General features: G+C 47.0%; 2 protein-coding genes and 1 pseudogene across 2 annotated transcripts; 2 read left to right on the top strand and 1 right to left on the bottom strand.

Moving 5' to 3' along the window:
* The first annotated feature begins 2351 nt into the window (after positions 1 to 2351).
* LOC113146994 (sporulated oocyst TA4 antigen-like) lies at positions 2352 to 3855 on the top strand. The gene is made up of 5 exons (XM_026335998.1): positions 2352 to 2518; positions 2756 to 2871; positions 2965 to 3143; positions 3338 to 3654; positions 3750 to 3855. The coding sequence occupies exons 1-5, from the start codon at positions 2352 to 2354 to the stop codon at positions 3853 to 3855; spliced, it is 885 nt and encodes a 294-aa protein (XP_026191783.1).
* A 434-nt stretch (positions 3856 to 4289) lies between these two features.
* Positions 4290 to 6614, bottom strand: LOC34621403 (protein DDI1 homolog 2). The gene is made up of 6 exons (XM_026335997.1): positions 6590 to 6614; positions 6220 to 6346; positions 5916 to 6124; positions 5411 to 5814; positions 4756 to 5245; positions 4290 to 4408 (listed from the first exon to the last, which is right to left on the bottom strand). The coding sequence occupies exons 1-6, from the start codon at positions 6612 to 6614 to the stop codon at positions 4290 to 4292; spliced, it is 1374 nt and encodes a 457-aa protein (XP_026191782.1).
* A 3551-nt stretch (positions 6615 to 10165) lies between these two features.
* LOC113146993 lies at positions 10166 to 11299 on the top strand (annotated as a pseudogene).
* The last annotated feature ends 4672 nt before the right edge of the window (positions 11300 to 15971 follow it).

The raw sequence follows: 15971 nt of genomic DNA, 5'->3' as shown, positions 1-15971 counted from the left end.
CCAGCCTCAACGGTTGACAGAGGCCAGTTGCGGGCCTCACTACCCGTCGAATTTCCGGCTTTCCTTCGCTGACAACGATAGTCGCCATGGGCGGTACTCTCTGCGTTCCCTTGCAATTCTCCGAACCCAACCGATGTCATCTCTAGAATAAGTAGCTACACTTCTACGTATCCCTATAAAAGGCTCCCTTTATTAGTGTGAGTGTGTTCTTTACTCAGAACTACGCGCAGACACCCCCAAATATGCTGGCTCTATACTCTTGCCTGTACCCGTGTTAGGCTTTCAACTTGACCTTGCTGAATGCACCAACTACCTTTACGAGCCGGCATTGCTCTGTGAGGCTCAGATTCACTGCTTGAATAGTGTCTATGCTGGTTTTCTCCACACGCTTCACTTGTGTTGTGCTGTCTAGTGGCAGGAGACTCACACACTTTAGCGCTCTGACAACATCGATTCGTCGCATCGTCATGATCTTGGTGGTTTGGTCCCTCGTTCACTGGTTAGAGTGTTCTTCTTTGTTCCTGTTGATTTCACTTTGTTGAATAACGAGCACATTTGCTTTTCTCATCTGCACTGTTTTCGTGTTCCTGTTTGCGTGGGAAGTGGCTCTGAAGGAGGAATTTTATACGCTTCCCTACATGCCATTTGTCTCGGCCTACCTGATGGGAACAATAGGGGGTCTGATCTAGAATGGTAATAGATGTGGCTTTCCAAGCTGCACAACATACTTGTTACTCAACCGGTTACAATTAATAATCACTATAGAATTGACCAACTGGTTTATCTATTCGCTCATTTTGTGATTTTGCAAAGCTCTTTAAGCTGAATACAAAAAGACTGATCTTGTTTTCCTCTATGCTAGATGCCACACTCAACCAGCTGTGCAGCCTTGGAGTGCTTACAGGGTGTCGCGGGGAACAGGCAAGCTGCCTCTCAACCCTCATGCCGTAACGTCTAAGGAGCGCCTAGCAAAAAGCACTCAGAAATTTTCTATTTTGTACTGAGTGTGTATTTCACTGTCTCCCTACGGAGACCTTTGCGTGAGGGTTACAGAAGAGCTGGTCAAATTAAGGAGTACTTGTCCACCCGTTGGGCCATCAAGCTTTTGTGGCCGGCATAACCTAATCGAAGCATCCGTTAACATTTTCCCAGCTGACCAAACATGCCTTTCTTTAGCTGTTGAGCTATTAAGTCTATATCGACTTTCACGCCGGCCCGTGCCGCCCCAGCAGGCGACTTCAAATCCACCAGTAGAAACCTTTTTTCCCCCAGCCACTCGGTAATTCAATTATCTGATTCTCTTTGGCGGATGACTTCCCCGAATCCAGACAGCCATTGTAGGCACAGCCCTTCCACTGATTTAGCAGCCAGTGCATGGTAGGGAAGAGCTGCATCAAACTAGGCAATGATGCCAGCTATAACCCTCCAGCGAAGTTCTCCGTAGGGATACCTGACTTTAGACAATACCCACTTAATAAAAAGGTTCAGATATTTCTCAAAAGAGCTCTGGCACTACTCTGCCTGCACCCCGTAAAAATCCCGATGTGAGGAGAAAAGGTGAGCTAGGCTGCTCGTAGCTGCACCCTATGAGCGCTTTATCTGTGCACATCTAGTCACAGAAAGCATGTACAGCACACGAAGACAACACGCATCCTTTTATCGAGTTGAGGGTAGAGTGCAATAAATAACAGTAAAGAACAGTCAAATCAATAGGTCGATGTTGTATCAATACTTTGTTGTAAAAATAGTGAGCAAAAAGTGCTCGAGTTGAGCCGTGCCGCTATAGTCACAATTGCACTAGTTTTCCTTACTACAAGTATGTAAAGGAGTGACTAATTGTTTTTTTTGAGTGCATATACTCCAGAGAAGTTTAGAATTACTACCAGAAGAGTCAGTCTTTGTGCGTTTGCTCTAGATGTCGGGTGCAGCTAGCTTCGAACGCTCTTAACGATGGGCAGCAATTCCAACCTAAGTGTCTTTCTGACCTCCCCCCGCTCAGCTGCACGTCAGCATTGTGTAATAGTTTGAAATTCTAGAAGAGGCACTTGAAAAATTGCCACTCAGTGTGATGTTGGGTTTGGGGCGAAGTTCTTCCTGTGAAGGCCACATTTGTAGCGCGACACCATGCGGAAGGCCATACACAGTTTCCCCCCCAGCTTTGAGCACCATTTCCTCTTTTTCCTGAGTCGATCCAAGGAACATATGCTACCTGATCCTAAAAGGTCCACTCACTGGAGAAACTAGCTCAGGCATGGCCGCTCATTCTCTGCCACCGTTGATCGTGTGGTGCTGCTCTGCATGGGTGCAGCTGCTTTGTGGGCACTGTGAAGATGTACGCTTTCTTTGAGTACATGCGTTTTTTCGGAGATTTAAAAAAACGCAGGGGGAATGGAAATTCCGATTCTATGAAAGGGGAGGGAAACGAGGCGTACTTATATTCAACGGGAGCAGCCGGACACGCCGGCCACCTGGCTGGCATGTCTTTCTGCGGAAGTTTGGGACAGGGTAGCCATAAATAGCCATGAATTATTTTTAAAAAAACTGTTTATTTGCCCATTCTCAAAGCGGGGAGCTGTTTATGTCCGTATGACTGCCCCAGTCCACCTCGCTGGAACTGCTGCTAGGGTGCACAGCTAGCAAGAACGATCCCAGAACAGGTTCTCCACCGCATTGCTCACTACGGGATCGCTTGTGCGTTGCCCATCAGCGGCCCCGGACACTTCACATTTTTCATTTTTACTGGGCTTTTCTTTAGTCTATATTGTTCTCCAAATCGTTTACAAAAGATGGCGCCGTTCAGCCTCCTCTCTCTCGCAAGCGCCTCGTTGCTCCTTGCTCACGGCGCCTTCGCAGAAGATACCAGCGTCGGAAGTATGCATTTGTTCTCATTGCACTGCAAAACGTAAGGTGGATGCCCTTATACATTTTATATTTTGTGTTTTATTTTACGGTGAATGTTTGCAGCCGAGGTGGACTGCACTACAGCAATGAACGCGCTCAGGAAGAAAGCGGGCCTCGAGGCTTTCACGATACACACAAGCGTGGACGCATACCATCTCCCAGTGGGAACCCATCTAGCGGGGGATAAAGTTACTACAGATAAAAAAGAGGAGGTGAAAGAACTCTGTACCAAGATCCTGGGGGTAAGATTCTAGGGATTGTGGCAGGCCTCGTTTTTTCCGTTTCGGTGTCCGTCCCTCACCAGTCTTCAGAGCATTCAGTAAAAGCACGTGCTCCACACTCACCACCAACCCTGCAACATAGGGATGAATAAGCCTGTATTGGTGAATATAGGCATGACAGGGGTGTTCCACGAGGGCGTGCCTAAATTCTGCAGAATACAGCTGATACAAGCAAACGAGTCGATGGGGATAAGGTAAACCTGGTTGCGGTCCAGGAGGGGCTATCGGCGGATTGCTCGGCTGCAGTTGACTACTGGAGGGGTGCTTTCCCGACATTTACCGGTAAACCCCAGAAGTTCACTGGAAATCAATACGACGGTAAACAAGTCTCGTTTCTCGGGCTTTTAAACCCAAAAAGCGGCGCTAGCGTGAATTGTGCATACTACAATTGCGCTAAGGAGAGTGGAGAAGGCTCGTTTAACGGGTTGATATGTAGAACACAGATGAACGTCAACGACGGCGAACTTTTCACGTGAGTTTATTTCCCTCGGAAGTTGCTCCGCTAATGACTCTGACGATACACATTTCTTTGAAATTGTCGGAAGGTGTTTGTCTTTGTTTTTTCAGCGACGAGCAGTGGGATAAGATTGTTCAAGCGTTCGATTCAGGAGCTGCGGCACTGCCTACGATGATGGCAATAGGGGCAGCTTTTGTTGGATTATTTGTGTACTAGATTGCTGTTCTTCCTGCAATATGGTGAATGCTTATTTGCCGTAACATCAGGCAATAAGCGTTCTTATTAAGGTGTGAACAGCAAGGGATGCATTCATGAGTCGCGATGACATCAATAGTAGATCATCCTTGTGCGATTTTTTCTGGATAAGATTTTGGCTTGTTGGGTTTTAAATTTTCGTGCGTACAACAAGTCAATGTTCTTTGGACATTTAAACTCTTAATTTCGACGACGTTTTGAGGTTAGAAGTTTTGTTGCTCATTTATCTAGGTGTAGTAATTCTTTGAGATTGAATGCTGGTTCAAGAGTGCAACGTATTTTGGCTGCGTAGGTGCAGTGGGATTTTTTTCGAAATTGCATCCAACGGTTCTCAATTTAAGGACACCGCAGCAACAGCGGTCATCCCAAGGGGTTTAAACTAACTTCGGCATAGTTTAAGGTGAATGTTCTTCTAACACCGCCCGTGCAAGTGAGGAATCTCCGTTCTTCTGTTTTGCAACCTCTAGTGTAAGGTTGGTTAGAGTTGCAGAGAATTCAGAACTAGGCGATTTTCCTCAAATTATATTGTCTTCACGAGCTAAGATTGTTTTTGTATCGCGGAGGTGTGCAACGTTGCGAAGCAGTTTGGGCTAGTAATTCTGGCGAACTCAAAAACTGGATAGAGCTTTTTTGGCCATGATTTTTTTGTGAGTTGTCCATCAAATGAATGGAATAGATTCTCCTGAAAAACACGAAACAACGTGGCAGCTGGAGAGTGAATGATCGCATTGCAACCCGCGCAAGTTCAAGGAGATTACGCTGACTGAAGCGTGAATGTAAAACAGCTAATGAACGTGAATCTGGATTATTGCATAGCGTTAAGGGGTTAGAGAAACGTCTTCCTGCGTCAGCACTGCTTACCGTCAAAAATGAGCACATTCTTCTTAAAGTCTAAGATCATTTGATATCGTCTGAGCAGGTCCAGTCCAAGAATCATTTCCACTCTCTTATCCTCAAGCACAATAAAATTGCATGGGCAAAATTTAGTGCCGAGCTTGAGAGGAGCGACATGGACTCTGCCTACAATTGGAGCTTTCCCCACTCCATGTGCCGATCCAGCAAATCGTGTGTCTATAAGGGAGGACAGAGCGCATTTCTCTGCGAACTCTACCGACAAAATAGACTGTTGGGCTCCACTATCCACAAAGGCCTTGCACCGAACCCCATTGATCTCCAATCCCACGTAGAGCATGCATACAGAACCGAACCCCTCGGGCAGGTGTTCCCTGGCCATTGAGTAGTTTTCGTTTATTCTTTCTTGTTGCAGCTCCTCCAGTAGAAACTGCTGACTCTCAAGAGATAGTGGATCTCGTTTTATAAACGCCAGACGCCTCATCCTTTCTTCCTGAGCCTAGAAAGAGAAGCATATCAAGCCAAATAGTGCTGGCGCTGCATTTTTAGTATCTCAGACTGCTGCTGTAGCCATTTACGCAGCTATAGGAATTGCGTCATCAGCCTGTTCCTTAGGAAATGCAGTGGCGACGGCAGAACATCCACCAGGCTCTATCAATCATACCTGCTTCTTTTTCTCAAAGTCCACCATCAGAAGGTCCATAACCCGCTTCATTGCTGGGCCAGGTTGATTCAAATGTTGCGCATCCGGTGTTGCCTGATTTGCGGCTTCCTGCCGCTCCTGTATTGCACTGCTTATTGCATCCCCCAGCAAAGGGTTATGCGCTCGCATTATCCCCAAGGACGCGGGGTCTGTTTTTGCTGCTGCAACCACAGCTTCTGCATGCTGGCGTATCAGTGCTTGTATTTGTGCAGCTGTTTCTGTTGCAGATCCAACAGCAGATGGTGCGGTTACTGCTGTAGGTGATAACGCGGTTGCCAGGGGAGGCGAAGCGAGGGTAGTAGAGGAAGGGGGTACTGTCGTAGCCGCAGGAAACTGTGAGACACGGCCTCCGTCAACAACGATACCTGCATGCAGCAAAGAATAATGAGCTCTATGTCACTGTTTTCGATTCAAAGGCAGAAGGCACTCGGATTTTGCTCTAAGTGACGTCTGTTTAACAGCTTACCTGAAAAATCCAAATGCTGAACTGCAGACACTTGTTCTCGCTGCTGATTCCCCAAAACTGGCCGTGATGGCTGCTGTAGCTGCTGCTCACTAATATTTTGAGGGATACTGTGGGGTGCAGCTGTAGCTTCAGCTCCTGTACCCTCACTTAGGACAAGCAGTATGGCGCCTTCGCCTATGCCAGCCTCGCCTAAAGTCCTTGCAGCACTGCTGCGCAAACACACCCACCTCTAGTCCAGAATAATCATATCACACGGCGTTCTGAGTAGAGCTGGATCTGGCAGAAACGTGTTGAAGACTCTCACCGGAGGGGATGACCTTCTACCAAAATCCGTTGCCGGTCAGGGGGTATATTCAGCTCAACTGCAATGATGCTTTTCAGGGACTCAACCTCCGTCTCACGGGTCAAATCCAGCCCGAATGCCTGTCCATCTGAATCCACAAAGACTCTAATAAACGCATGCATAGAACACTTAGGAGGAGGGGCATGCAAATCATCGTACAGGCGAACACAGAGCGGCGAGAAAGTACCGCAAAGGTGCCATGAAGGAGTGCGAGCCCCAAAAATACATATGTATATCAATTTCACAACTGATAGAGATTATAAATTGGAATGGGGGAACTGATGCGCAAAAGTACTTTTGGCGCTGTGCTTGTGCTGTGTATGGAGCCTACCAGCGTCCGTTACTGTGATCTGCATTGTGAATGCAGAATAAGGACACTAAGCGTATTTAACACATGCATTTAACAGGAAATTCCGCTCATGTAAGAATGGACGATCAATTAGAGTGGACACCGCAAAAGGAACATTATGGGCAAACTGCATGCCACGAGCCGCGTTAGCCTATGCACGGAAAAGCAGATGAGTGCCGTGCTTGTCGGCTTTGGTCAGAGACATACATACTGTCTAATAATTCATATAACATCGACATATAAAATGCATATTCATCAGACGAACATATGGTGCGTTTGTCCGCAAACTCGGCAGCTAGGCTTACGGCCTCGGCCTCGTTCAAGGAGTAGAACCGACGCAAATGACTTTGAAAAGGCATCAGCTTACAGACTGCCCGCCCCTTCGAGTTTTTTTCAAGTCTGCGAAAGAAAAGCTTGGATAAGATAAACGTTTCCCTGCTTCAACCGTAGCTCGCTTAAAAAAATAATTTGTTGGGAGCAGCTTTCTGGGCTTTATACAGGTAGCAAAGCAGTGAAAAGTCTACCGGGTTTCTTGTGCACCGTGGAATGATCTGCCTATTGCCTTATAACCCCACTCATCCATATTAAATTGCTTTTACCGTCTGTTCTTGGTGTGCTGCTATTTGAAACGCGCGGTGGCACTATAGCTTGAATGACCAGCAGCTGCCTTCCTAGATAAAAACGAATAGGATACCGCTATCCTCCTATCAATCTATGACGATGGAATGAGCAAAACTGGATGCCATTCTGTGCCTAAGAAAGCCATTTTGACGCAATTTTCGTGTAGAGTTGTAGCTTGCTTCACCATCAGCTCATCTGCCCATGGACTGAGTAGCAGTAGCGCAGTGGACTAAGCTACACTTAGTCACTCCTTACTACACCACTTACACGAAACTAAGAGCTAGGCACGAATTGACTACATGGTTTGGCTGTTCGCAGATCTCACTGCAGTGGGGCATTAGCTCAGTACAGTAAGAATCGTTTTGTACGTGAGTGTCAGATGCTATGTGCAACTAGTTGTGCTTGCTAGAGGTACTTAGAGTGTGCAGCTAAGCGCACTCTCTGCCTATATCCCCCATGCTACCATCCTGAGGGGCGCGAACAGGGAATGCGTACCACTCCATCTAGCGAGATACGTTGCACTCGAGCACTTTCTGCTACACAAGCTATATTGATTTAATGGCTTGGTGTAGAATTGAACACCAGTACTGTTGGATCGATGCAAGAAGACGCATTGCTGCGCGGGTTGCAGTTACCCACAGCCTAGCTGCCTGCCCTCACGTCGGGGACTCCAAGGGGCGCGGGCAGGGCAAAGGAGGGAATTAGTTTCAGGAACACTCCCTAACTTTCTAGTAAGCTTGGATTCAGCTTTAAGTTACATGTCCTTCTGTGCAGACCTTGAATAAAGCGTCACAGCTGGTAGCATTTCTTGGTTAAAAGCTCTCTGGTTTTGATCGAGCTATTCGGTAATTCACCAGTCATATCTTCGGCAACAGGCTGGAGAAAGGACATATCGCAATGAAAGTACGCAGTGGCACAGCGCCTGTTGGTACGGCAGAGGCCAGCCTGCAAGCTGATGTGAGCACAGCTCCATAGCGGTAAGTGGCATAATTTGCTAGTCGATAAACCGCCCATCGATGCGTCGAGAAGTTTGTGCAGACCACAAAAGTATGAAAATCAGAACGATGGACAAGAACTCTAAGATTTCACTAGTCCGTTGGAGATTTACCTCGCTGCAGCCCCACATAAACTAAAAGTACTGTTCCTTCCGGCATGTTTACTGCAAGAAGCTGCACATCAACGTTGGCTCGATTCATGTAGCAGAAGTCATTGGCATGAAGAGGCTAACACAGTTCAAGCCTACACTAAAACCCTGGCTACTTCGTTGACGCTGAGATCGTCTGAGCGGCAAGCTTTGAGTGAACTGACAGGGATGAAACACAGGTATCTATTAATAGATCGGCATGCCGAGAAACGTGACGCTTTGGTTCGCAGAATTAACATCGTAAACGAACACCAACTTGATAAGTGGTGTATCTCCCGTATATCCGCAGTGCCACGTCAGGTGGTCGCATGATTGGCGGTAAGTCACCAAGTAAACAGCCGGCGGGTGAGGCAACCACTGATAATGAACCACTTGAGGCTTCAGGAACCAATGAACATTACTCCTGCGTCATTGGGTTCAAAGAAAGGGCTCCATCAGGCTTAGAACCTATGGTTGGGGAATGCTTCAAGTGGACTTGCCCTACTGTCAAAGGTACGCTAGAAAAGACCCCAAGGGACTCCCAGCAGCTGCCTGCTTCTATAACACGGGGTTGAGTTGCACGTGAACACCTTCGATTACACTAGTGGTCAAATAGGTGACTCATCTGTTATCTGCTTGTATGTTTTATTTACTGCAAAACACTGTCAGCCGAATAAAACAAGGCTCAGTGTTTTGGGTGTGTGATGCAGATGCTATATGCAGCTGGCTCTAAAACCTGGAAGTGCTATTTGCTCCTCTGCCCTCATGACGAAAGCTCCCAGCGGCGCAGGGGGGAGAAGGAAAAACTCGTCTAGGAAATTCTCATTAGCTTTCAATCAAGCTTTTGCTGGTTGTAGAGTCAACAGTCTTCATAGAAAGACCGTAAATAAAAACGCATGGTACAAGCACATATCGTTCTCCATTGTGGTGTGGAGCTGACCTAAATCTGCAACAACTAACGTGCACTAATAGGCTAGACAATTCGTGGATTCCTAACTTTGAATTAAAGATTAATCGCTTGCCAAAAGTGCCGATATGTACCTTTGTGCTGCTACATTGGCCGATTTCCAATCACCTGCGTTGAATATGATTCAGTGGAGAATATAGATATCGGCTTGGACGCTGATAAATTCTGTCTTGTGCGAACCAGGAAGAACTTTATAGCCCAATGATTTGGATAGTCTGCCTGTGCTCTAACTTGGTGTGCTGATATGACCACAGTGCGGAGGGCGCAGCTACGTGTACCAGTGCTGATCGTGGCAACGTCCAGACGAAATTCGACGAGGTGAAGGCAGTAAAGCCGCCCTGCTCTGTAATTCCTTCCATTAAAATTTCGTCAAAACAATTAGCCACCACGGGATATTGATAGGGAATATTATTTTAAGTCATCTAAAAAGAATTCCGAGGCGTTTGTAACTTGCTGGAGGGTCGGAGGTGGTGTAAAGCTACGGAAAATTCACAAGACTGGTTTAACACCTACCTGTCCATATGGGATTCATGAAGGGCAACCCTCGGCAGTGCTAGGATTTTTAAAATCCGACACCCATTTTTATATTATTGGGTTTTTGGATCTCATTTCGATCTTGTTCCAAGCTATTCCCATGACATAATGTCCCTTAAGTTTCTCTCTCTCGCAGGCGTTTCACTGCTGCTCGCGCTTGGAGTGTTAGGGAGCGACAAAGAAAACACCGCCCGTAAGTGTCTATTTCGTTCACTGCCTTGAAAACGTAACATGAAAAAACAATTAATTTATGCTTTCAATGCCTTTTTCGAACGAATATTCGCAGAGAATGTTGACTGCAGGGAAGCGATGAATGAGGCCCGAGGGCTCGGGCTTTGACGACTTTGTGCAAGCTACTGACGATAAGGTGAAGATGTTTCTTGACAAAACCGACGACGATAAACGCAAAGAATTCGTGGACGCTGCGTGCAGCAGCCTTCTGATGGTAGGTTACCAGACAATCCGGTCGCCCTAATTTCTACAGTCAAAATAAACGTGTCTCGCACCCTATAATACTTGTACGTTCCCGGCGAAATCGTTTTTGAATGTCGGGGGTTATTGGAAGTGGAGGGTTGCCATGAAGAACAGGTGCAAATCGCATTTTTTGCGCCGTGTCCGTTGTGGGCTGCTATGCTTAATGCGCTTCGTACCCGTCCGGAGACACGCTGGAAAACCAAGCTAAAAAAATACACTTCCACATTCGCAGTTGTACTACAAACAGGCACTAGCGCGGAATGCACGGCTGCCATAAAGCAGTGGAAGGATTCTTTTTCCAACTTCGGCGGCCTACCGGCATTTCGCCGACACCGAAACCGCGCCATACGACAGCAACGCTAATATTTCGTTTATTGTGACATTTAACCCCAAGGAAAATCCTCAGGTGGATCATGCGTATTCAACTTGCGGAAAGGGAGCAGAGGCTGAGACCAAGGGGGTAACAGTCCTGCGTAATCAAAATGCAGCTTCCACGGAGGTCCGTGCCTTGGTCTGTTCAACGACCGCGGCCTTGGAAGTAGGCAAACATACATATACGTAAGTTAAAATCGTGATTTATTACGGTTGGGTTTGCTGTAAGTATCCATTTGATTGCCTCGTAAGATTCAATGGGACGTTAATAAGACTGCATTTGTGTTTCAGCCAAAGCCAATGGGATCAGATCACAGCTGGAATTACCAGCTTCGCAGCTGCCATAGTGCCCTCATTCATTGCTATTGCCGCAGCAGCCCTGGTAGCCTTTTTTTCTTGTAGGAAGCATAAGGGTTGTGTAGTAGCAACCAGGGAACCGTTGCGACGTAGCGAAAAAGTGAAAGGCCATATTATCACAGACCCTGGCGATGTTAAGCTTATAAATTGTTTTTTTGGCTCTATTCTTACACAACCCTGTTTAGCGACTTTGCAGCAATCTGTTCCCCGTGAATTTTTTTTTCTACTTGGGGTTAAGGGGTGATTGAGGTACAGCGCTGGTTCTGCCATTGCATGCGGCAAGAATCTTTTTTGACTTCGGGGCGCAATTTATAATTTGGCGGACAGCCTAGGACTCCTATTGAATAAACTGGTCTGGTCCACTTTTAGACGAGTGGGATGATATGTATACACACTTTGCAATTCGGTCGCTGCAGCTTACGCGAAGGAGCATTATAAGGCTGAACGTTCCTTTCTATCTGATTTTAATTCGCTTAGCTGCTGTTTAGCTAGTAGGAATGCATCTCACTGTACCATAAAGCAGCATTTATGGATACCTTAAGTTTCGAGGGTAAGGCATAACCGATGTACAGTACGCTTCTTAGCAGAAATTCTGCTAGAATGTGACCCATGCACACAGCCGGGGAAGCAGGCTAGATTGCACTCGAGCCGCAGCACAGTTAGGAGCGGTCCATTATCACAGCCTCATTGCCCAAAACATTGAAAGAAATTTAGTGCAGGTTGTATCGCCTTATACATTGACTTGAGTAGTTTGAAGGGAGCCACATGCGGACTGGAAGCCGTCAGCAATCCGCACTGTCTACGTGCGAGTCTGACTTCCCTTTACCGCACCACGGACCCAGACAGCAGCGAAGCTTAGAGTAAGCCTACTCTTAGGCTCCAACCGAGGTCTCCGTAGGCAGAATCTATTCTAATGTCAATACATGCTTGAGTAGATTCGATGGAAGTCTTTGCAAGGAATTCTTCTGTTCCCTTCCTTACTGCCTAAAGGTTTTAGTAATATGGAAGAGGGAGGCCTAGGTTGCGCGTCGCTGCACCCTCTAAGCACTCCAAGTATTCAAAACTTGTTCGCACAACATCTGGCGCACAAGCTCAGCATTAGTTTTTTCCATATTAAGCTTGAGCCATTTTCGAAGTGAATAAGAGACCTGAGAAACCAAACCAAACTAGCCACTTGCTCAGTTATTAATTACGAAATATTACTATAGGGCTCGTGACGGGCTGCGTGTTGCTTGACCCACTAGATCTAGGCTCCTGCATTACAGACACATGCCCACGTGGTTGAACTTTCTGTAGATTCGAAGGCGGGTGGCACTATATGCACTCACACCTACAGCACTAGGGACCCAGCGCGACTGCAGCAGATCAAGCGCCTGAGCCCGTACACGCTAGTGCAGATGCATAATTGCTGACATCATTAACTAATACCACTTCTGTGTGACTAGAATAACCGTAGGAGAGGAAACTATGCCACATTTGCTAAATAATTGTGTGCTATTTCCCCGTACTGAAGACTATTGAGGAAATTAAGTTTACCTGTTGGCAATGTTTAAGAATGAGCAACTGTAGCATATTTTTTGCTACGTGTGGCACTGACATTAATGGGCCAGTGGATGTCTAATTTCTTTTAAGGCTTGACTTAGCATGCAGGCAAGCGGCCACGCAGAGATCATTTTCAGCCGGACGACAGTGGTTAAGTGTTGACTGTGCACAGATCTGGCTGACCCTTTAAAAATTTCAAATGCTTCTAGATACAAATAGTCTTGTTATTACTGCTGGTTCTGACATATAGGCGCGCAGCAGTCGGTAGAGTATGTGAAAACGCACAGAAACAGCCGTACTCCAGAGGCATCTTTGTAGTGCTCGCGGTAATTTCTTTAACAGGGAAAAGGGCTACTCTTTCCTTAGATTGACCCTGCATGGCCTTTCAAGAAGGTTGGAGCGGAGAGGCTTTTTAACATGGGTTTTTCACACGCGCTCTCAGCTCGCATCGCAGGCCCTTGCTGCCCGGTCGTGATCGAAAAGGCTTGGAAGAAGACCGGGACTCCATCGTTCATTATAATGGCAAGCTTGTTTTGGCAGCCAGGATCTGTGTAGGGAGATACTAGGAAAGCAGCGCAGCTACCTGGCCTAGAGATCCGGCGCCTCTTGGTGGCGCAGTCGAGCTTCGTAGAGCCACTGTTCAATTGTGCGCTAACACAAGCTTACAATCACGGTCAAGAGTTGTTGATGTGCTGTGGTGAATGGCTTATCAGAGGAGACGACACCGAAGTGCAATCTGCCCACTCACTACTTAGAAAAGTGCCCGATTCACGGATGCTGAGGGCAGGCAGAGCGCAAGGATTGCCAAGGCTGGGGGAAATGGTTGTAGGTTCTCAATAGAAACTGGGCGTTACCAGTACGTGAAGTGACTTCTCTGTTTGACCTGTGGACCATGATGCAATCGTACTGATGCCACGGGTCTCCCATTGGAAGGCGCACATGCGAGCACATGTGGCGCTGTGGAGTCTGGTGTGCCGAGAAATGTTGGGAAGTAGCCCATCCTTATCTTTTTAACAAGGCTGGCTCCACCTGTCGAGAGCGGGTTTGAGTCCTTCGATATTCAACCAGTTGAGGCAGAGTCTTTACAAAGGCGGCTCAGCAGCGCAGTAAGAGAAAACGGTTCTGAGCTTGGATGTTGTATTGCTTGTGCTAAATGAATTTCCCACTATGGGAGTTGATTAAGGAATTAGCTGAGAAACGGAAAAACTGAGCAAATTGAAGGAGGAGTTCGCGGATGTGCTGAATAATGATGAACCATCAGCAGGGTGCCCACCGGCGAGGGGGCCACCGCACCGTATTGAGTTAATTTTCACATAAGCCAAAGCGATGTGCTACTATGTAGGAAGCCTCAACAGCATAAAAGGGAGATTGAAAGCCATTTCGTTGATTGTTTGGAAAGGGCAAAGTGCATTTTCCACAGCGTCATTTTGGCATAACCCGATAATGATGCCAGAAAAGGTCGAGAGGTAGCGTGCGGGCTTCAATTCACCACGCATGTATTTCGTACAACACCAAAATAACACTGTGACACGCACAAAACGGCATTCCAGGCTCGCCCCCGCTGTCTTGAGTGTACCTGCATGCCTGCTTGTAGTGCTGCAGCTGAGCCAACGAGAGGTTAGTCGGGACTGTTTTTGAGCTTTTCATGGAGGGCTACCATGGACTGCGTCTTACAATTCACCCGAAATCGACAAGAGCATCCACAGCACGGAAGGCATGCGTTTCAGGTGTTAACAAGGAAGTACTGGTGTGCGAAGACATGGACGAATCGGTTCGCAGAAGGGCCATTGTTTTATATGGGAGTCCTTGTTTTTGCTGCGAGGCTTGAGAGAGAGCTGTCAAATTGGCAGCGATAGAGGCGCGGCCTTTACCTTTATGCACCTGCAAAAAACCTACGAATTTCAATGGACTTTCATCTTATTACTGAAATTGATTTTTAGATTTGCTGAGCTCGCTGCACCGTTAACTGATCTACTTAAGATGACGCAGTCTATGGCTTGGACAGAAGAGGTTGATGCCGCAGCAAGGACGCTTTACCACCCGACTTTCAGCCCCTCCCGTACTTGCGCTGCCTGATTATGATCATCAATTCTTGTTAGCACCCGACACTTGTGACGTAACAATGGGTGTTCCTTTTTTCTAGAAGGCCGCCGGTTCTTCGAAGCATCACTTTGTTGATTGTTACTCTCATGGATTCACCACAACCGAGGTGCGGTATCCGGTGCGGGGGAAGAGATCACATGCGGTGAAGTGGGCCGAAGAAAAATGTTGCTGCTTCGTAAATAGGATTCTTTTACTGCACAAACAGACCATCGGTCCTTTTGGAGTTTCTGGCATGGGTGCCGCCTGCAGTGCTTTGCAATGAAGTATTTTGAAGGCTTCACGAACGTGGCTGCCGACGCGCCCACGAAACGCCCGAGGTATTGACTATTGTGCACCTTAACCGCTCTTGTACGTGGTCATCTATTGTATCACATGAAACTGCTTGCTCTTACTCGTTTGGTGGGCTTCCCTCGGCTCTTCCTTCCAAACTCTAGAATGCAAAAAGAGTGAAGATCTACCACGTTGAAGATGCCTGCTGGGGTTCAAAACAAAGCGGAGACTCCGGCATTCGTTCATCCCGACGTTGTTCCCCTAGGTTCTTTTGCACAAGGTGCGTGATTATGGCTTTGGAGTGAGCCTGCGGTTCAAACTACGATAAAATAGTTTTCACAATCCTTATGGTAATTGGCATGTGTCCAATGGTGACGAAGTATTTGCCGTCATGCCCAGATAGTCACCAGCTGAAGCCGCAACAATTAAACCCTGGCTCCTTGCGAAAAACTTCTGGCTCCTGAATGGATTTTGACTGACATGGCTGTTAAGTTATTTTTGGACTACCGGAGGTAAAAAATGAGGACATCATCTACATCGTTGTTTACTGACTTTACATTGCGTTCCTTGCTCTAGCTGTCACTGCTCACCTGGTCAGCCAATTTTTTTGAAATAAGATCTGCAAGATCTAACACGACTATCACTACATATATGGATTTTAGGCCTGTCATTGCATTCTGGTGTTTTACCAGCTTACATGCTGAGCATGATATGACCACTGTGCAGCACCATGAGGCACTTGGCCAGACAGAGCACACCAACTGCACTCGTCTGCACTTGTTTGTGACTCTGTAATCATCAAGTTTTAATTGCTTGGATTTATTTTCCCCCGCTCAACAAGTACAATAAAACTGCATACTGGTACCGCAGCTGGCAGTTCGGGCGTGACAGTGCATACTCATTCGCCGCGAGACGCATCCCAGGCCACCAGGAGCACCGGGATAGCTACCCAGCGTACTGCAAACAATAAGCTCGTCTATCCTCTGTTCGCTTGCATCTAT

This window comes from Cyclospora cayetanensis, unplaced genomic scaffold (assembly GCF_002999335.1).
Source record: "Cyclospora cayetanensis isolate NF1_C8 unplaced genomic scaffold, CcayRef3 CcayRef3_contig_89, whole genome shotgun sequence".
Taxonomy (NCBI): Eukaryota; Apicomplexa; class Conoidasida; order Eucoccidiorida; family Eimeriidae; genus Cyclospora; species Cyclospora cayetanensis.
This window is presented reverse-complemented; position numbering and strand designations above follow the sequence as displayed.

Coding starts and splice junctions, on each gene's coding strand:
- LOC113146994 (XM_026335998.1), top strand. CDS start 2,352: ATGCGTTTTTTCGGAGATTTAAAAAAACGCAGGGGGAATGGAAATTCC. Junction 2,519..2,755: donor GGACAGGGTAGCCATAAATA/GCCATGAATTAT, acceptor GCTTTTCTTTAG/TCTATATTGTTCTCCAAATC. Junction 3,144..3,337: donor TCTGTACCAAGATCCTGGGG/GTAAGATTCTAG, acceptor TAAATTCTGCAG/AATACAGCTGATACAAGCAA.
- LOC34621403 (XM_026335997.1), bottom strand. CDS start 6,614: ATGCAGATCACAGTAACGGACGCTG. Junction 6,347..6,589: donor GATCACAGTAACGGACGCTG/GTAGGCTCCATA, acceptor TTGTGGATTCAG/ATGGACAGGCATTCGGGCTG. Junction 6,125..6,219: donor GTAGAAGGTCATCCCCTCCG/GTGAGAGTCTTC, acceptor GTGTTTGCGCAG/CAGTGCTGCAAGGACTTTAG.